Source organism: Prionailurus bengalensis, chromosome B3 (genome assembly GCF_016509475.1).
Source record: "Prionailurus bengalensis isolate Pbe53 chromosome B3, Fcat_Pben_1.1_paternal_pri, whole genome shotgun sequence".
Lineage (NCBI taxonomy): Eukaryota > Metazoa > Chordata > Mammalia > Carnivora > Felidae > Prionailurus > Prionailurus bengalensis.
Genome location: NC_057355.1, coordinates 99,220,286 through 99,241,692, shown reverse-complemented (window position 1 = coordinate 99,241,692; position 21,407 = coordinate 99,220,286). Strand labels below are relative to the sequence as shown.

At 41.9% G+C, this 21,407-nt stretch overlaps 1 protein-coding gene across 1 annotated transcript in view; it reads right to left on the bottom strand.

Annotated features, from left to right (window-relative positions):
• ABHD12B (abhydrolase domain containing 12B) overlaps nucleotides 1–20,976 on the bottom strand; it is a 29,616-nt gene extending 8,640 nt beyond the window's left edge. Inside the window, exons 1-9 of the mRNA XM_043556128.1 lie at nucleotides 20,878–20,976; nucleotides 15,722–15,849; nucleotides 14,487–14,589; nucleotides 12,755–12,874; nucleotides 10,778–10,808; nucleotides 7,540–7,585; nucleotides 7,305–7,434; nucleotides 6,847–6,884; nucleotides 2,602–2,681 (exon numbers count right to left, since the gene is read on the bottom strand). Of these exons, the coding sequence (XP_043412063.1) occupies nucleotides 2,602–2,681; nucleotides 6,847–6,884; nucleotides 7,305–7,434; nucleotides 7,540–7,585; nucleotides 10,778–10,808; nucleotides 12,755–12,874; nucleotides 14,487–14,589; nucleotides 15,722–15,849; nucleotides 20,878–20,933 (732 nt within the window). The 5' untranslated portion in view covers nucleotides 20,934–20,976. The remainder of the gene's footprint in view (nucleotides 1–2,601; nucleotides 2,682–6,846; nucleotides 6,885–7,304; nucleotides 7,435–7,539; nucleotides 7,586–10,777; nucleotides 10,809–12,754; nucleotides 12,875–14,486; nucleotides 14,590–15,721; nucleotides 15,850–20,877) is intronic.
• Nucleotides 20,977–21,407: the final 431 nt, after the last annotated feature.

Genomic DNA, 21,407 nt, shown 5'->3' with positions numbered 1-21,407 from the left:
GGAAGATTCAGTATTAGAAAAGTATCAATTCCCCCATGTTATAGACCTAATGCAATTCCAGTCAAAATCCTGGGATGTTTTTTATAGAAATTGATAAGCATATACCAAAATGTATGTCAAAATACAAAGGATCAAGAATAGTCAAGACAAATATTCAATAAGAAGGAAAAAGCTGAAGCAGTTACATAGCCAGATATTTAAAAAAAAAAAAACCCTATATTATACAGCCATAGTACGTAAGAGATTGCAGTATTCATATAAGAATGGACAGATAGACAAGGGAGAAAAATGAGAATTTACCAACAGACCCATATATATTAAGCCCTGATATGTGCAAACATTGGCTCTGTAGAGTTGGTAGGGAAGGTTTGTTTAGTAAATGATATGAAACCAAAACTGGATATCCACATGGACTGCCTTGTACATATACAAAACCCACCTGTAAATTATAGATGTAAATGTAAAAGGTAAAACAGAATTTCTGTAAGATAGCATAGAAGAATATCTTCATAATCTTTGGTAACCAGAGTTTTATTAGGCAGCACACTTTTCTTAAAAATATTAACCAAAAAAAATAGTTGATAAACTGGTCTACATTAAATTTAGGAACATCTCTTCATCATAAGATATCATTCAGGGAGTAAAAAAGGCAAAATAAGCAAATATACTTGCAGTACAAATAATTTTCTAATGACTTATCCTATAAAAAAAACTTATCCTACAGATAAAAAAAGACAATTTAAAAAGGAGCAAAGACATAAACAAGTATCTTACAAGAGATGATATCTAAATGACTAATAAACTTCAAAAAATGCCCACCTTCATTAGTCATAAGGGAAATACAACGAGATATCCATACAAGGGCAAGGATATGAAGCAATTGGAATGCTCACACACAACAGGTGGGAGAGTAAAGTAGTAAAGTCACCTTGGAAAACTGTTTAGCACTGTAATTACTAAAGCTGAACATATGCATATCTTACTATCCAACAATTCCACTCCTAGGGTATATACTTCAGTGAAACATATACACGTTTGCAGAATACATGTTCAAGAACATTCATAACAACTTTATTAATTACCCCAAAGAGAAAGCAACTCAAATGTCCATAAACAACAGGTCAATGAAGTATAGTATATTTATACAATGATACACTATTTGGTATTATGTTCAATGTTATACAAATTATATATTTATATAATATATAAGTTATAAATTAAATTATATAAAATTATATTGCTCAGAGAGGCACACATAGCCAATAACACTATAAAGAGAAGCTTGGATATGATGACCATAAAACTCAGTGTAAGGATTGTATATCTAAGGTGAGCCTTATTGGATTGGGAAATGTCATACAGGAGACTTCTGGGGTACTAGTGATACTAATTTCTAGACTTAAGTGTTAGTTACATGGATGTTCTGTTCATAATTATTTGTTAAATTGTGTGTTTCCCTATTAGATTTCAAAATTAGAATTTCAAAAAAGAAACAAAAGTACATGGAAAGATTGTACCTGAATTATACCTACAAGTTAGTGAATTTATTAGTAATTACTTAGAGTAATATAATAAATGCTCATTAGTGGTTACCTTAAGATGAATATTTAATTGTCTAAAACCAATTGAAAGTGTTTTATTGTATCTTAAATTATTCAGCATTCAGTATCATCTATTATTGGGAAGATTCTTATATTGAGATGGAGTTTATAATACAGTTATTCTCAAGATTATGTGGTTCGGTGAACTAGCTGTCCCAGGAAGTAATGAGCTACCTTCTCCAGAAATAGTTAAGCAAATTCAGAAAGTTCTATGATGATTTATTGTAAAAAAAAAAAAAAAAAAAAAAAAAAAAAAGATTCCAAAAGTAGGCAGTTGAATTAAAGTACCCTTAAAATGCCTTCTGACATTAACCAACAATCTAAAAATTTGGATCATGTTGTCATGTATCCCCTCTGAGAATTCTACCACTCTCTTTCTCTGTCTCATTTACTAACATTTATATGGAGGCATGACTAAGCAATTGAACATTAGGCATGGAATTATGAAATTAATAATGAAAATATTAAATTAGGATAATCTACATGACAGGTTTAAAAATGACACTTTGTTGCCCAATTCTTTAAACTTTATCTTCTTGGGAAGTTTGTCTTCTCTACTTGGGATAAAACCATTTGGTAGTTTGCTTGAATTCTCTAAAGACTTTTTTTTTTTTAATCATAAAATAATGAAAAATATATGGCTGACAATCATAGGGCTAAAAATGATGTATGAGAGGCATATTTTCCCCTTAAAAAGAAAGTGTAATAAACTAAGTCAAGTCTATTTAAAAAACTACATGATAAAAGATACAGTTAATGGAAGAGGAGGAAAAAAACTTTGGCCCTTAATAAGCCACTATCTCAATTTATTAGAAGAAAAGAAAAGAACTAGAAAATCCAAAAGCATTGTGCCCTCCTTCAATAGCAACTGGCTAATAACTTGTCTTAGGTTAGAATAACTTAGAAAGATATAATACCAGAAAATGGTTAATAAGCATAAGTGTGTGGAAATCGCTTTGGAAACACTTTGACATCTTGTGAAGATGAATCAGAGACTCACCTTTAACAAGGGATAATTGATACTTGCAACCCATATGTTGGTAAATGGAGCCTCCAGGATAATAGCGTCAACTGGGAATCCTTGAAAATAATAAAAAAGAAGTAACTCCTCTATCATATATAAATACTACCTTTCTTAAATAAGGAGTTCTAAGGTCTTGTACATGAATTGCCTATGCCAAAATTATTTGTGAAGCTTATTAATAATGCAGATTCCTGGACTCCACACTAGACTTGAGTCAGTCAAAATCTCAAAGGAGAGGGGTGGAGAATGCACACTTTTTTAAGTAGGCTTCATACCCAGCATGGAGCCCAGGGCAGGGTTTGAACTCACAACCCTGAGATCAAGACCTGAGCTGAGCTCAAGAGTTGGATGCTTAACTGACTGAGTCACCCAGGTGCCCCAAGAGTGCTCATTTATTTTTTATTTTTTATTCTTATTTTTATTTATTAATTTTTTTTTGAGAGAGAGAGGCAGAATGTGAGCCGGTAAGGGTTAGAGAGAGAGGAAGACACAGAATCTGAAGCAGGCTCCAGGCTTTGAGCTGTCAGAACAGAGCCCGATGCAGGGCTCAAACTCACAAACCATGAGATCATGACCTGAGCAGAAGTCAGGTGCCCAACCAACTGAGCCACCCAGGCACCCCCCAAGAATGCTCATTTTTAACAAGCACCCCCACCCCAAGAGATTTCTATGCACATGATAATTGAAAACCATTACCTTCTTCTAAAACATAAAACCACATTTTCATGACTTAGATAATTTAAGAAAGCAAAGTACTATAGGAAGGGAGATTGTTCTGCAGCTCACTGTTTAGAAAGTACTAGGTGCTTACTAGGTTGTTTTAGCCAACACTCCCTCTAAGAACAATGAGAAAATGTGTGTTAGATGGGGATGTGAATTTGTATATGTACACAGTAGTCCCCCTTTATCCACAATTTCACTTTCTGCAGTTTCGGTTACCTGAAGTCAAGTATGGTCCAGAAGGAGATAATCCTGCTTCAGTCATATTATCAGAAGGTCAGTAGTAGCCTAACACTACACAATGCCTACATCATTTGCCTCACTTCATCGTGTAGGCATTTTATCACCTCACATCATCACAGGAACTGAATACAGTACAATGTTTTAAGAAAGAGAGACCATAGTCATATAACTTTTATTATAGTATACTGTTATATATGTTAGTGTGTTATTATTAATCTCTTACTGTGCCTAATTTATATTTTGAGAGAGAGAGAGTGCAAGTAGGATAGGGGCAGAGAATCCCAAGCAGGCTCTGTGCTATTGGCACAGAGCCTGATGTGGGGCTTAATCCCATGAACCAGGAGATCGTGACCTGAGCCAAAATCAAGACTCAGACGTTCAACCAACTGAGGCACCCAGGTGTCCTGTGCCTAATTTATAAATTAAACTTTATCAGGGGCACCTGGGTGGCTCAGTCGGTTAAGCATCCAACTTTGGCTCAGGTCATGCTCTCACGGATCATGGGTTCGAGCCCTGCCTCGGGCTCTGTGCTGACGGCTTAGACCCTGGAGCCTGCTTTGGATTCTGTGTCTCCATCTCTCTGCCCCTCCCCCATGTCCCACATACTCTGTGTGTCTCTCAAAAATAAACATTAAAAAAATTTTTTCAAAAAAGCTTATAAGTATATACATATACGAAAAACATAGTCTATATAGGGTTTGGTATTATCTGTGGTTTCAGGCATCCATTGTAGGTCTTGGAACATACTCCCCATGGATAAGGGAGGGCTACTATATGTATATGTATATGTATATGTATATGTATATGTATATGTATATGTATATGTATATGTATATGTTTGAAGGCATCTCGGAGCTACTAAATCAATGAGATTTTGAGAGCCAATAACAAAAGAAAAACAGCCACAAGATTTTGAGCTGCTTTTCCCCTCAAAGCAGTTGAAACTTTGAAAGCAACAGTGGTGGCTTCTCATAGAGGCTTAGATCTAGAGAGAACTTTCAGCATTCCCACAGGATCAAAAGGACAAAAATTAGAGTTCAGAATCTGACAAGAAGGAGGGCTCAAGAAATTTCTCAGACTTTTGTTTGGACTTCAAAGGACTACACCCTGGGAGTAATGGTGAACTAGAAACAGACCAGCTGTCATAAAGACTGAAGCCCAGCTTCAAATCAGCTCAATTTCTGATTGAATTAAGGTGATCTCCCCTCTATTTTAACTGCCTTTCAGAAGAAAAGTAACTTTGTCTGGAATATTATCCCTAGTCCCTCAAATCACCTCTACAATTTCCATAAACAATGTCTGCATTTAATCAAAAATAACTAGGCATACAACAAGTAAAAACAAAAACATAAAGAGACCAAAAATACAAAACAACAACAACAGATAACAGAAACAGATTAACAAAGGAACTAGATATTGGCATTATGATATATGGACTTTAAAATAACTTGTAAATAAACTGTAATATAGTAAAATATTTATTAAAATTTTAATATTTAATAAAATTTGGTATTACATAGTAAACAGTGTACTATGTCAAAAGAAAATATTTAAACTGGAGCACAGGAGCACCTAGGTATCTCAGTCATTTGTGTCTGACTTTGGCTCACGTCATGATCTTGAGGTTTGTGAGTTTGAGGCCCGCATCAGGGTCTGTGCTGAAAGCTCACAGCCTAAAGCCTGCTTCAGATTCTGTGTCTCCCTCTCTCTCTCTGCTCTTCCCCCACTCATACTCTGTCTCTCTGTGTCTCTCAAAAATGAATAAACGTTTTAAAAAAATGAAAAAAATAAAAATAAACTAGAGCACAAATAGAAAAATGTCTGGAAAACCCAGAAAAGAATATTGGAAACATACAGGACATGGGAACAGATCTAAAAAAATACATATAATTATAGTCCCAGGGGGGAGAGAAGATGAAAAATGGGGTAGGCACAATATTTGAAGATATAATGACCAATTTTCCAAAATGGATGAACATCAAGCCAGAGTTCAGAGGTATTATGAACCCCAAGCAGGATAAGTACTAGGAAACCCACACCTAGGAAAATCACAGTAAAAATGCTGAAAACCAAAGACAAAAAGAATCTCAAAATAACCAGAAGAAAAAGTAAACATTATCTTCAAATTAAGGAGCAGCAGTAAGACTGGAAGCTGACTTCCCAATGGAATAGTGAAAGCCAGAACAAGATGGATGATGTCTTCAAAGTATTGAAATAAAATAACTACCAACCAAGTATGCCCAATGGAAATATCCTTCAAAAATGAAGATAAAATAAAGATATTTTCAGGCCCAAACTGAGAGAATTCTTCACCACAGACAGGCAGAACAAAAATCCCAAATGAAAGCACAGAAATGCTATAAGTAGTAAAAAGCAAAGAAAAGGGTAAATCTAAATATTGACTTCATACTATAAGAATAGTAATGTTTTATGGAGCGAGTAATAAAGAGGAAATTAAAATACATGATAGCAAGAGTTCATAAGTCAGGAATGTAAATGGAATTAAAGTGTTCTAAGGTCATTGCATTATCTAAGAAGTGAAGTACTCATTTGTGTGAGAATTTAGGTCAGATAAATACAGCATCATCAACACTGTGCAGGAAGTGTGTGCAGGGAGCTATGAGAACTTAGAGGAGCAGGAAATAATATCTGCTTTATTTCCATAACTAAGTAAGACTGAGTATAGCAGGTGACTTGCTTTCAAATGTTATGTAACTCAACCTGACCTGTATTGACAAGTTAGGTTTAAGATATAACGCAAGAGATTACATGCTTTTAACGTACATCAAAATCCCCTTGTCCTATTCACAGAGATTCTAATTCGTGAAAACAGCTAGGATCCAGGAACTGTGTGCTTATAACAAGCACCTCTGGGGATTCTGATACAGGCAGCTGTCAGAACACTTTGGGAAACACTGACATAAACGTGATGGAAGAAGGGCTGCAGCAAGCAAGTCCTGCTTGTTATTTCATAAATGTATTTTTTCCTCCCCTATAATCCAAATTACTCCATAGTAACATTTACTTCACAGTGAGGGCTTTTTCAAAGGTAATTTTAACTGTTCCTCAGCATTTACTTTTAATTTCATGATCTTGAAGAGCAACTGTTATTTTATATTAAATAGAAAAAAAAAGCTTATGGCACTATCAGAAACTGTCTCAGGTTGGGGTGCTTGAGGTATCTCTGTGTTCTGAGCGTGCACAGTGTTTACTTTCCCACCCCCAGCTAAGAAATAACGCGTGAGCATTTTATGGTACCTTTCTCTTCCAGTACTTTTGCGGCATTGGTCGCAACTCTGTAAAGCAATGAAAATTAGTACATTTGTGAAGCAGTAACTTAACAGTCAAGTAAACAGTACAGACATCCAATATGAGCATCTGATGAAAGCTCTGGACCCTCCGCTAGAACACAGACACAAAATTTCGCATAGGATTTCAAGGAGTTCCACTGGCCCTAAATTAAGAATCCTTTTCTTTAAAACTCTCAAGGAGAGTTCTGGAATGGGCTTCAGTGTCACAAATGACCGTAGAGCTACACCCTCCCATGCATTACAAACTAGCACCTGCGATGGCAATGTCTCTAGCCACGTGTGGGATGTGAGAGAAACCAGAGCCCCCTCTCCTGGCTCAGTGCTCCTTCTTCTGTGCACTGCTGCCTTTGATATGACACCAAAGTCCTAAGGACCCACCTAAAGCCATCTTCAGACCCCACTTACCCTGTACCCAGAGAGTGGCCCCAGAGACACACAGGGGTGGTACCACATCTCGCCTTGGTCCACTCATAGACACAAATAGCATCTGCAGTCAGCCCCTCCTCTGTGGGCTTCCCTGTGGAGTCTCCGAACCCTGGCAGTAAGGAAAGACAAGCACAGAATCACTACCTCCAAAACCGGGGCCATAAAAGCCCTCCTGCTTATTGAAAAGTCTTTATATACTGTTCTTAACACATACCTCTGTAGTCCACAGACAGGACATGAAAGCCACCATCACTCAGCACCTAGATGACAAAGGAGCTGTTACCATTTTAATTAGGGGGTGTAAACAGAAAAGGTGGTATAACCTCCTCAACACTTCCATAAAACTAGTTGTGATGGTTTCATAGGCAGGGAATAGATGAAATCTGCTGCCTGGCTTCAAATGTGAGAAGGTCAGACTCAACAGGAAAGGAGCGAGGCGGGGGCAGAGCAGGGTCAGACAGCCTGCTCACACCCCGGCTGTGCCCCTTACTGGCTGTGTGACCTTGAGCAAGCCACTAAACATCCGAATATGTAAATATTATTCTGAAAAGTGAAAAAACACTAGTGGCTATCTTCAGGATTGTTGGAAGATTACATGAAATGACATATTAAAGTGTCTTGGTACATAGTAAATGTCTGTTTCAAGAATTCCCTTGAGAACAGAAGGTCTACACAGAGTTGTAAAAGAGGAGTCAAATAATGGGAAGATATTTATATTAAATATGAACAAAGAGTTAATACCAATCAAAAATAAACAGATTGCCTGATTCTGTGAAACCATTGCTAAGCCCCAAGTGGATGAATGAGGAAGGAATACGAAAATATAATTTCAAATGAAATGAATTGCAATGATAGACAAAGAGAAAAGGGGGACAAAAATGGAAAATGTTCTTTAATCCTCACAATAGTCCCTAAAAGTTAGGTGTTATCCCCATTTTATAGATAAAGAAATTGAGTCTGGGGGTTTAGGTTAGTTCTTGGTCACCCAAATGGCTAGAGGCAGAACCAGGATTCACACCTGGGACTGCTTATGTCCAAACACTGCACTTCCCCTGCCATTGGATAGAGGTAGGTAGCTGAATCTCACCTAGGAATCTTTAAATATAAATCCAACCAATAATGAGAAACTAAGTGAAACTTTGTAATATCTCCAAAATAGTTATCCAAGACACAGAGCAGTTAGGCATCCGGGGAAATTGGAGTATTCACGTGATCACTATACAATGAAAGACCACTTGATGAAAAAACTCAAGAACGGTAACAGATCTTACTCCTAAGAATTGATCTCTAGGAGAAAATTCCAAAAGAAGAATAAACTAAAGGCTTAAAGTTTTCTCTATCAATATTATTTAAATGATTTTAGCAGGGGGACTATTGACTTTATAATTAGATAATGTTGTACCTAAGAACAGTGGAATAGTTAAGTAAATAAAAAATTGTCAATAAATATAATGGAGAATGATCACCTTTTAAATTAGTGACTGTGACAACTATGGGAAAACATGGAACAATGTTTATAATGTAGTATTAAGTAAGAGCACAACATAAAATTACATGCAGATGCAATCACAGTTATATAAAAACTTTATATAAAGAGATAAAGACGGTTAGGTGGATTACAAATTAATGAAAACAGCCATGTTGAATGACTGAAGCTATGAATGAATGGATGAATGAATGAGACAATGAGAAGGAGGGAAGGAAGGAAGGCAAGAAGAAAGAGAGGAACGACAACAATAGTAAAGATCTAATTTTTTTAAGTTTATGTATTTTGAGAGAGCGAGAGAGGGCACATACGTGAATGGGGAAGGGCAGAGAGGAGAGAGAGAGAGAGAGAGAGAGAGAGAGAGACAGTGTCCCAAGCAGGTTCCACACTGTCAACGCGAAGCCTGACACAGGGCTCGAACTCATGAACTGTGAGATCATGACTGGGCACAAATCAAGAGTCGGACACTTAACCGACTGAGCCATCCAGGTACCCCAAGATTTAATTTTTAAAGGAAATCATCCATTCAAAGAAGAGAATGAAGGACTAAGATGTTTGGTCAGGCTGGGAAATGATGACCATGGCACAAGGTATCCAGGGTCGGCCTGGGGGAAGAAGTCTTATCATACCTTTCCCTCCCACCCCAACTACCACAAGCATGACCTGGCTACTTTTCACACCTACACCTACGACTCTTTTCCTTTCTGTGCACACAGGGGATATACAATTCAGCTTTGCCAAGAGTGGGAGAGGGAAAAACACATGTTCTCATGGACATCAGCTTCACCACCATCTGGCCTAGGAAGTGTGGAGAGTGAGGTGCAGGGTAGAAAGCAAACCTAAAAATTAATAGACGTGATCATCCCAGGCAGAACTGCATCCAGACCACCACTCCTCCGCAAGAGTCAGTCTGAGAAGGCAGTGAAGACAGGGAGGAGTAGACATGAGAGGAGTTTCTTGTCTGAATAAGGGAGGGAAGATGAAGGGGGCACTTGGCCATGCTGGGCCTGGCAGGATTCCCATTAACGCTGTCATGCCAGGAAAGGGCTCTGAGGTGGGAGGGCGTGTGGGAGGAGAGATCAGGTCCTATGGTCAATAACTGGACAAGCAGCCTGGTCACCTGAGGGAGAGGTGACCCAATCAGGGTGTGGGAGAAGATGAACAGGTAGCTGCCCTACCAGCCATGAGTCAGATATGGCTGAGTGGAAAGCCTGCTCCCTCACACTTGGAAATGCAGGGGCCGTGCCCCACAAACTGTAGTCAGGTAGCAGGCTAGCGAGAAGAGCAGTGTGGCCACCATTTCACTTGCAAAACCCTTCATGGGACTGAAGCCAGAGCCTGAATGACTTTTTTTTTTTTTTAATGTTTATTTATATGTGAGAGAGAGACAGAGCACGAAAGACAGAGTGAAAGAGAGAGGGAGACACAGGATCTGAAGTAGGCTCCAGGCTTTGAGCTGTCAGCACAGAGCCTGACACAGGGCTGGAACCCTCAAACCGTGAGATCATGACCTGAGCTGAAGTTGGACACTTAACCGAGTCACCCAGGTGCCCCCTGAATGACTTTTAAAAGCAGACATTCTATGTCTTTATCCTCTTCCACCAAAAGAAAAAAAAGGAGGGGGGGTTGTTTCCCATAGGAGTAACTTTCACATTTAATATACTCTCTCAACCCTCCTCCCAGCCCTCAGAAAAATCAAATAGGTCTTCAACTCCATCCGGTGATGAAGGTAATATATTTATGAAAGTGTTTTGGTTCTCAGAGATGTTCACTTCTGTTTTCATCCCCCGTGGTGACTGCAGGAAGAGAAACCCATGTGAGGGACTTTGAGCCCTAGACACCAAACCCACTCTCAGGAGCTCTCAGTAGATATCCATGCTGAGGGCTGAGAAAGATCTGTGGCTGTAGCCCAAAAGAGAATAAATAAAGACATAGAATTGGTACCTTGAGGCCCCTTCAGACATACCTTTACGAGCTTAAGTCTGTGAGGAGCTGCCCTGTAAAGGAGGTAAAAAAAAAAAAACAATAAAAAAAAAAAAAGAGCAAGAATTAGGAATTACCATGACAAATCCAATAAAAATCACTATCATGGTTCTGGCATCTGACCTCATGCCTTTCTTTTTCAGGTTAGAAAAGTAAATAACTAGGAGGAAGGGAAATGGTTTTTGGTGTCATAGCCCACTTGGATGTGTCAGGGTGAATGATGGATGGCTCCCCACTGCTGCTGTGTGCGTCTGTATGGGTGCTGGATGCCCAGGTGGCCAGTGCTTCTCAAAAGAGGCATGTGATTAACTACTGGTAATCCACTTCCTTTCACTGCTACACAGCAAAACTTATTTCTAAGAATACTTTTAGAAGCTAAAGGAAAATCAGTTCCGGAAAGTGGCTTTTCAGAACAAAGGATGACACAGCCATGTTCATTCACTAAACTAAGATGTGCCTGTACCCTGTTCACCCTGCCATTAAGTGCAAGATGAAGTGAAGGAGACAGACTCACAGTCCCGAAGGTACAAGAAACCCTTTTTCCCCCCCAAATAACCATATCATCTACTCTCTATTAATAAAAGGGAGACAAAGATGATTCAAAAGGCAGAGGATTCTTTTAAAAGCCATTTGAATTTTTGTTTTAGAGCCAAATGTCTTCAACTTACGTGGATCATGGAGCCCTTAAAACATGTAATTAAAGCTATGGGCCCATTTCCCAGAAAAATATATCCACACTTGACATTTTCTGTACAATTTTGTGGAAGAGGTTCATGGACCCTCCGGGGTTTTTCTCTGGGTCTCAAGTCTAGAACCACTATTTTCAACAAGGTCCTGGTGACCTCCCATTTGGCCTCCTTTTGGCTCAGTGCTGCTGGTAGCAAGCTGAGACTTCTGGCAGGGAACAGGAAGAAGCTGGGGCTAACCCCAGAGCCAGTAAATCTGGGATAACAGCAGATTCACACAGAGGGGCAGAAATGAACGTGTGGGCAAATACATACACTGTAGCACCGTGCCCAAGTTTGCCCAATCAGAACGATGTTAAATAGTGTTGAAAGATGTTGAATTTCATGGAAAGCCTCTGTAAATCTCTCTCTAAAATGGACATCTCCTGAAAGCCCTTGGTGCAAAGTCAAGTCTTGAGAAAGCCATCAAGACAGAAAAAGAGAGTGAAAAAAAGACACAGGCAACAGAGCCTAGGGGCAGATTCCAGAGCTTGTCACTTAGTGTGCAATGTCCCTTCAGAGACAGAGCTGGGTCTGTAGGTCTCTGAGGCACGTCACCCCTCCCCCAACCCAAAGCGATGCAGTCACAGCTGATAATCATCACCGATGACAGGCCCACTGGAGGCTCTGGCAGCACATCAAAAGGGAGCAGGACTTCAGGGAGGCGTTCTTTGTTACAAAGCAAGGATGGAACAACAGAGAGTGGGCTGAGGCATCAGTATGCTAGACTAGAACCAGTCAGATGGTCCCCAGTACCAGTGGTCAGAATTCCAGATGATGTCTCATAGGGAGTCCATGCATTTGATTAATAGGATGCATGGTAATTAAGGAATCTCCATGTACTTCTGTGAGAAGACCACTGATATGGAAATTGTTCTCCTTTTCCCCATATCTCATGCCTGTTCCCTTTCCAGTTATCCGTGGGCTCAGTTCATCATTTCAGACACTCTTTGGAGTAAAGGAACCACTGCCTTCCTTGAAATTGGGATCCAAATTTTAGAAGTTAGTCTTTCAGTTAAAGATCTACTTTATTCTACATATGGAATATGTAGGGTTTTTTTTTTTTATGAGAAGCCTATTGCCAGAACGCCCTCAAATTTCCACAAAGGAGAAAAGACTATATAGAGGCATGCTTACAGAATTGAAAACTGAGCTCTGCCTTTTATTCCCCTATGCGGGTGAAATGCTACCTCTCTTCTTTAAAAAACAAAAAAACTCCAAGCAAAGGCACTGACCTATGTTCCGCGCTGCCATGAAGATAAACAATGATTGGATTGCCATCATGAAGGGCTGCTTCGTACCAGCAACGGTCCTTTCCCTTCGCATCCTCACCCCGGCAGCTGGGAACCGTGTGCCTGAAGAGCAAGGAAAGGTTTTAACAAACAGAGGGAATTGGCTTTCCTAGCCAAAGGCTGAAGCCCTCCTTACGTCAATCATAGATATAGATTTATATGTTTATATATGTATAAATATATACTACATATTTATGTATAGAAATTTCTGAGTATTATATGCACCTGGTAAAAATTAAAATATAATACCACAAACATCTTACAGCGAAAACCACTACTCTACCCCACCTCCCTCATGCACAGAAACAATCCCTTTTAACCATTTGCTGTTTTAGTTCTTCTGATGCCTACACCTATTAATCTGCCAAGACTGCGAATCTTAGGTGCTGTCCATTGAAATGAAGTCCATTGGGTGGAAACAAGTAAAAGACAATAGGTATTTGTCACCTGCTGTTTGTTTCGCTGAAAAAAGCAAGTTGAAAGAATTTAAAGGGAAACCAGTTTAGGTAGGAGAAAAGAACTTTAGTGTGAAATGAAGCTGTTCTCCAGAAAGCTGTGACCTTGTGATTTTAAACACCTGCCTAAGCACCAGTTCCTCCACCCTGTTAAATCAGTGAACGAATCCTGAGGACACAAATCCTGCCATATGACATGTCACAAAGGGACTTGGAGAATTGGCTACGTAATGATAAATCTTCAGTCCTCTCAACCGTTTAGGGGCAGAAAGTCTGACATCAAACCCATCAGCACCGAGAGGACAGGCATCACTGCCAGGTGGATAAGCCAGGGCAGGAGCAAAGAATAAAAAGATTTTCAAATGCCAGCACAATTAGCTGAACCACATGGTGCACATTAGGAAGAAATGTGAATCCATGTTGGTTTCCACACATTCTAGGAACACACATTTGAACTCAGGAAGAGGAAGCATAAAACAGGACACTGGAAAAATGGCAGCCAAGAACAAGTAGTAGAACCAAACAGAAAAATATATTGACATTAGCATAGCAAAAAAAGCAATAGAACGCTCATGATTTTGACAGTTGAGTGTCTTCTCTGTGCCAAGCACTGTGCTAAGCAGTGAAAACCCGCCAACAAAGTCACCTACAAAAGTTACAGTCTTGTAAAGAAGACTGACATTAACCAAATAATCGCACAAGCACTGATTGAATTACCGTGGGAATAAATGCCGTACAGGACAAGCACAGGTGGCCTAAAATGGGAGATGAGGCAGGGCTTCGTTGAAAATTACCAAATTACCATTGAAATGGAGACCCTGAAGATGAGTAGGCAGTTAGCTGGCCGAAAGGAGGGAGCAAAGTGTTGCACTCAGAGCATATCCTGCGAGAGCGTGGCTTGGTGTGCAAGGAGGCCAGCAGGTCTGCAATAGTGTAGGAAGGCTGGTGTGGAATAAGGCAGAAGAGTGAGGCAGGGCAGGTCCTTCAGACCCGGTGAAAGAGCCAATGCACAGAGCAACACCCAAAAGACTTTGCACTCCAAGGTAAAATCAGTGAGAAGCAAATTCAGGTAGGTCAGATATCCGTACAAAGGGAAGGTATATGGAACAGCAAGAAACACCAACCTCTCCACAGGTGACTCACACTGTGCTGCTCGCCCATGCCCTTGTAACATGAAAACCATGTCCGTGAAGCGGCCCAGTGTCCCTCAGTGCACTCACCAGATTCCCAGAATCACCCCAGGTTCGACTCTGATATAGAAGTTCACTGTGTGAGCAATCTTTAACTCCGGTCTCTTTAAATCCACAAGAAAGGGTGCTTTGACTAGAAAGCAGAAGTCATTATCAACACCCCAAATCAAATCCCGTGTCTTTTAATCACTATCGAAAAAAGTAGTTAGTCTCATGGTTAACATGGTTTCTAAGTTGCAAGCTACCACACGAAATTCTTAGCAAAGTATTTTACTTTATAAACTAGGAGTAGCCCACAGGAGAGGTGCCAAAACAAAAACAAGACAACAATAAAACAAAAAAACCCTAAAGCAAGATTTTAAAATAGCACCAGTGTGATAGGCCATAATAGAGTTTATTCAATCCTTAGCCTAGTCTTAAGCTAAAAACAAAGGAGACAATTCCCCTAAAAAGTTAAGAGGGTCTAGAAGAAAGGAATGAGTATTCTTCCTATGTCAAGCGTTACTGTTTCCACTAAATAAAATCTAATCATTAGCCACAAACCATGAGATGGCCAGAGTCAACATACCTGTGGGAGCAGGCAGTGAGAGCATTGGCTGTGTGCTGGAAGGACTGTGTTGTTACAATGTACACTGTTACATTAATTAACAGCACTCAGTAGAAAAAACACGCGAAAACAGATTACTCACATCAGTGTCTCCCCACCCCAGCTCTCTGCTTTCTCTCTCTTTCAAGGGGTACAGGTAAAATGAAGAAGCAAGAAAGTAGAGAATACACCAAGCAGTAAGGTATCCATATTACCAGCTAATATGAAGACTGAGCTCCTGAAGTTAAACCCCACCCACAAGGCCATGTTTTTCTACCCATCTCCCCCCAACAGTTTGCAAGGATTCATGCTAGACCCCAAAGCCAGTGTTAAACAGGTTTCAGATCATTGAAATCTAGCCACAATTTTATTTTATTTTTTTTAATTTTTGAGAGAGAGAGAAAGTGCGAGTGAGGGAGGAGCAGAGAGAGTGGGAAAGAGAGAATCCCAAGCAGACTCCACACTGTCAGTGTGGAGCCTGACACAGGGCTCGAACCCATGAACTGTGAGATCACAACCTGAGCTGAAATCAGACGCTAAACTGACTGAGCCACCCAGACGCTCCTCTAGCTACAATTTTATAGCTGACATGCCTTTTTCATTGTCACCACTTAAAGGGCAGTGAGGTCTTTATTGGGGAAAAAATATATAGGCAAATTAATGAAAGATATATACTTACAAAAATTAAAAAATATTAGCATATTCATCAAAGGAGGAAAAATGTGTTCTTTTAACGGTTTACTAGTAAAGCTGTTGTACAGAGCCGCAATTTTTCTTCCTAGTGTTGAACAGGAATGTGGAATAGATCTGAAAGATATTGTGAAACAAAAACAAGGTGTTCAAAACCAGTCCAAGTTTTGCTTGGTGTAGTTTTTCTCTTAACAACCAAATAGAATTTCAGAGACTAACACTGGGAATTACAGGTGACTTGGCATTAAAGCAAAATGTTTTACAGAATTGTAGGTCATTAGGACAGATCAGGACTGGGCACTAAGGAGAATAGGAAAGGAAGACAATAAATCAAGGCCCCAACCAGCTGCTGAAAAAGCCCAGGTTTCACAGAACAGAAGTGGGAGGGGGCATGAATGCACCAGGGTCAGGCCCGTTCCCCCAGTGCATCCCCAGAGAAGACCAAGGCTGGACCCCAAAGTCATCAGGAAATAGGATGCAGACTACTAACAGGTGCCACAGTCTTTGATCACATCACGATTTAGTGCTGTATGTGTTAACTATTACTAGTCTAAAGCAGTGCATGAAAAATCATCAGATTCCCCAGTCTTCTGGCTGGGTCTTAAGAAGAAATGAGCCAATGAAAGAAAAATCCCACTTCTGATGTGACATCCCAGGTAAGAGTGGCTGTGAAGAGCAGGGTGGGGAGCAGGGGAGTACCTGGAGGTTGTTGCTGCATCAGGGCGGGGGCCTGGTCAGGAAATGGGACACAGCAGGCCATACACATTTTGTTTATTCTACTGTTTGTTCCCATGACACAAACCACCCAAACCAGGAGCCATCAGCAGACAAGTTAGTTAGGACTTGTCCATGAGGGGTCACTAATGCCACCTCGGTCTCGAGCCACATCTCTTATGAGGGTTGAATGCCTCCTACCTTTGAGAAACGAGGGACACAGGAAGTCAGTGTCACCACTTCCTGCTTCCAGTTTTTATCCACATCACCCATTAAAGAAATCCCTTTACCTCTTTCACGCTGTCAATGTAAAAGACTGCTCAGTGTAATCAAATCATGACGTTGTGGGACTGGAAAGCATTTTGGATGCACTGTTTCCCTCCCCCCCCCCCCCCCCCCCGATTTCTCTGCTAGACCAGAGCATTTTAAAAGATAGCTGTTGTTACCTGCAATTTGCAAATGAGGAGACTGAAAAGTTTAAGTAAGTTCCCCAATGCCACAGAGCCAATGAATGGCCAAGTCACGTGTACCCAGGTCAGTGTGACCCCAGAGTTCTATGAAGATGTCCAATGAGCTGTCACAGTCCCGGTGAATGCTGATTGTCATCCACACAGGCACAAATGAACCTCAAGAACAAGGCTGGCTTCTGGCGACAAAATTCAGTCCTTAGAGGAAGTTGTTTCAGGACCACCCCCACTCCCGCCTTCTCCCCTTCTGCACCCTTGGCCTTTCTTAGGGTCCATTCTTCCTCCCACACTCTTCTCCCTTCCTGTTCCTGTGTTCTCAAGGAGCCTTCTGACTCCAAAGTCATCAAAGAAAGACCTCTAAAAAGAAATTCTCCCTCGTATTAATACTAAAAATTCAGAGTGCTTATATGTCTGGAAGAGGCACGAAGGGAGAAGATCATGCATCGCCAATGAATTTCCAGAAATTCTGCAGGCTGTGGAAAAGAGACGTGGGCTAAGTGTAATGGGTAGCCCTCCAAGTAGCAGGCATAGGCAACTGCCTACGCCTAAAATCAGCAAGGAGAAAATGAAAATGATTGTTTCATAATACTTTAAAATAGCCTCCATGAAGGAGGTGGGAAGGAGAGGACATTGTTGTTCTGATTTTAGAGATAAGAAACCAACACCCCAGAGAAGCCGCTTTGAGCCCCAGATCAAGTCCAGACGGGCAGAACGGAACACAGGTTGAATTCTTATGCTTCCTTCCAGTTGGCTGGCTCAGGCTTTCTTTCTCCTGATTCTGAACTCACGCTACCCTGCCTGTTAGTCTCCCGCTAAGTTATCTTTTGAAGGTAGCAGGGTGCTTGGGAAGCAGAGGCAGTAGAGGGAAATATGTTTCTGTTTTTAAAGAATAATTCATACAGGACCCTTCTCTCAAATAGCTCAAGGCACTTCTGTGAGAAGCACTGCGGGAAGAGAACAGAGTGACCAGATCCCTCGGAGCATCAATAATGCACAGCAACTTCTTTTAACTAGGGGTTGTCAATTTGACTTCCCCTAGATCAGCGGGGGATCAAAAGTCACCAGTGGCTAACAGACCTTATTTGAGTGGAGGATGCAATTTCAGCCCAATCCCCGCTAACGGCCAGCCACATCAAACAGCCACCTTGATGCTTTGGTGTTCTTTCGCCTGCCCTTTGATCAGCTGTGGCTGTAACTGCACAGCATCCCACAGGGGCCACAGAACCTAACTGGATCATTCTTACCTTGGAACCTGAGTTGCTGCAGGGCGAATCATTCATGTTCACGCTCAGAGGCACCAGCTTTAGGAAGCCCAACTCTAACCCCATTTGGCAAGACAGCTATTCCAAATAGTAAGACAATGCCACACAGGCGTCCCATGTACCCATTCATTCAGCCAACATGAATTGATCACCAAGCACCTAAGTTATACCTGTGTTCTCCTCCCTTCTTTCCTCCCAACCAAATCCTCCCCTTCCGTCAATCCACTCAAGGGTTTCTTCTTTGTTGAAGCCTCTCTCTGAGATAGACCTTCCCACGGTGACCTTCCCTCTCTTTTCACCCCTCCCACTAATTATAATTGGGCCTCAGTTTGACCTGTAATTGTTCTCCAGTTGTTTTCCCACTATCAGTCCTGTGTTCCCACTGACGAGAACCACATGGCATATAGTGCTGTTTTTACGGTGCTCCCTGTCTAGCTCAGGTCCGAGAACTGTCCTGCAAGTGGATCTCTCTCCTACGGGAGAAGGAAGCAATGCGTATTAGTAGCTTCAGGGTAGAGAAGAAGAGCTTCATTCTCTTTTCTGAATTACAATTGAAAATTAATCAATGGGAGGGACAACTGGGTGGCTCAGTCAGTTGAGCGTCCAACTTCGGCTCAGATCATGATCTCACAGTTCATGAGTTTGGGCCCCGCATCGGGCTCTGTGCTGACAGCTCGGAGTCTGGAGCCTGCTTCGGATTCTGTGTCTCCCTCTCTCTCTGCCCCTCCCCCGCTCATGCTCTGTCTCTCCCTCTCTCTCTCTCTGTCTCTCTCTCTCAAAAATAAATAATAAAACATTTAAATTTTTTTAAAGAAAAAAAGAAAAGAAAATTAACCAACGTGAGCTTCACAAGAGCAGGGATTTGTGCCAGTTTTATTTACTTCTTTGTGCCCAAGCCTAAACTAGTGCCCAACAGGGAGGCGACGGCCAGTGCTGTGGAAAGAATGAATCCGTCTATCAGCCTGCTCATGGGGGGCGGGGGGTATTCTTAAATTATCCAGAAATGCGAAGACTCGGGGTGAATGGGGAGCAACGAAGAGGGAAATAGCCCATTGGCTTCCCTCAGCTTCTTTCCTGAGCACATTTCCCATTTTTCTAGTTTGAGGAAAACCAATTGCAAGTGAAGATTTACTCTCCTGGACCCGTCTATCTTAAGTAGCAACTACACCTTATGAAATATTTGCAAAATAAACAGATCCCCAAGGCATAAAAAATAATCACTGAAAACACCTTTTCATTAAATGTTTTCCTTGAGTCACACAACACATCACAATAGATCCTGTGCAACTAGCAGTTCAAAACGCAGGGCCAGCCCTCCATGAATGCTTGCGGATCTAAACCAACTTGGCTCCAAGAAACAAAAGGATCCAGGATGCTGGATATCGGTCTGTGCTTCAGCCTCAGCAGGTCTTAAATTAGAGCAGTAGAGATGACGAAATGTGCTTGTATCTTATTCTTTCAGGAAGCATCTCCTGAGACTTATTTTTTTAGTAATTAGTAAAGCAAGTAAGAGAGGGTCCCCAATTCCCCATGTCCCATTCCATTATCAACAAAGTGGATTGTTCTCTAAAAGCATGAACTGCAGCTTTGATTCTCTGCCAAATAAATGTTAAATAATCAGCCGCCAACTCTAGAGAGAGCATGAGAGATAAAGCAGAAAATGCCAGCTTTTTCAGAACAACCATGTCAAGGAGGTAAGGCCCAGGAATGTGAAGTTGAAAAGTGTCATCAGTCAGGATATTCTGACTAATGGTCAGTGTGGGTCTACACTGCTGGCCCAGGGGAGAGCTGCTCTCTGCTCCAGAAGGAATAGAAGAGAGAAGATCGGTTTTAGTCTTCATCACTCACACATTCCAAAGTGAAGTCCCTGGTGTCTGGATGTGACTCTTGGATATTTTGTAATCAGCAATAAACAAAACATAGGAATATAAAGGAAGGTGAACAGAAATGCCAATACCTTCCCACCCCAACAAAACAAATCAAGATACTGAGTCTCCTGAGTCCAGGGTCTCTAACCAACACCTGGCTTCAATGCAAATGAGACTGGCAATATATTGCTGGTCGATTCAGGGTAGTTTAACATTACTGTTAAAGCCACGGATTTAAAATAGGAGAAAGAATAAGTTTAAACCCACTGATACAGACATTTCAGAGTTAAAAGGATGTAAGAACTTGGCACAGGTATGGTTTCAATGCACTATACATTTTTAGCATTATGGAGGGATGTTCTTTAAATACATCCAAGAGAGTTCCCCCTGGGGGAGCTGGCCTTCCGCCCACACAGACAGGCCTTTGACCTAAGTGGATGCCATCTAAGAGTCATGGTTGATTCGTATTGTCACTATTATTGGTCTTTTTAAAAATCCGCCCGGAATTTTAGCACAATGGTCAAAGCAGGTAAGAGACCGGTAGAGGAACCTGAGCCATCTTTCTGGAAATCTCTATTTCAGAAACCCCAACGGGATGTAAGCTCCTGAAAAAGCAAACCCTAGAGGCTCGCGGGTGGGAACAGGCGCCGAGGCGAAGGATCACGCGGCCCAAAGGGCGCCGGGGCTCGCAGGGCTCTGGGGGCCCCCGAACCCTGCGGGGAGCCCCAGGGCCAGGTCCGCCCGCCGCCTGGGGCCCGATGCGCCCTGCCCATCCCCGGGGCTCAGGGCGGGGGGACGACGGGGCGCCGGGTCCTGCTCGCGGCCAGCACTCACCGCAGGTTCCGCGCCACCATTTCCCACCAGGCGGCCGCGCAGTCCCGCGCGTCCATCTCGGCGCCGCGCCGTGTGCCCAGCCGCCACCGCGGAGCCCCGTCCTGGAGCCCGAGCCACCCCCGCGGGCGCCCAGCCCGCCCTCCTCCCCCGCGCGGGGGCCCTGTCGGCTGCCGGCCTGGGGCGGGCCTCGGGGTTCCGGCTGCTGGCGGCGTGACCCGCGCCCCCCGGCTGTGCTGGAGAAGCCAGTCACCCGCGCCTGGGGCTAGCTGTGCACGATTTTACTTTCCAGTGTATTCCATACATCTGTGGATGTGTGTGCGCGCCCCGCGCGACGAAATAAAATAGATTTCTTATCATGGTGGTAATAGTGCAAAAATCTGATGGTCACAGTTTTAGATCTGCATGAAGAGTATAAGCTTTCCTCTACTTTGACCCCTCTTCTTTTTTTTTTCTTTGTCTTTATTGTTTTTACCTTTTTCTGAAGCTTACCCATCTCCAGCATCCCTGCTCCCCTCCCCCCCACCTCCAGC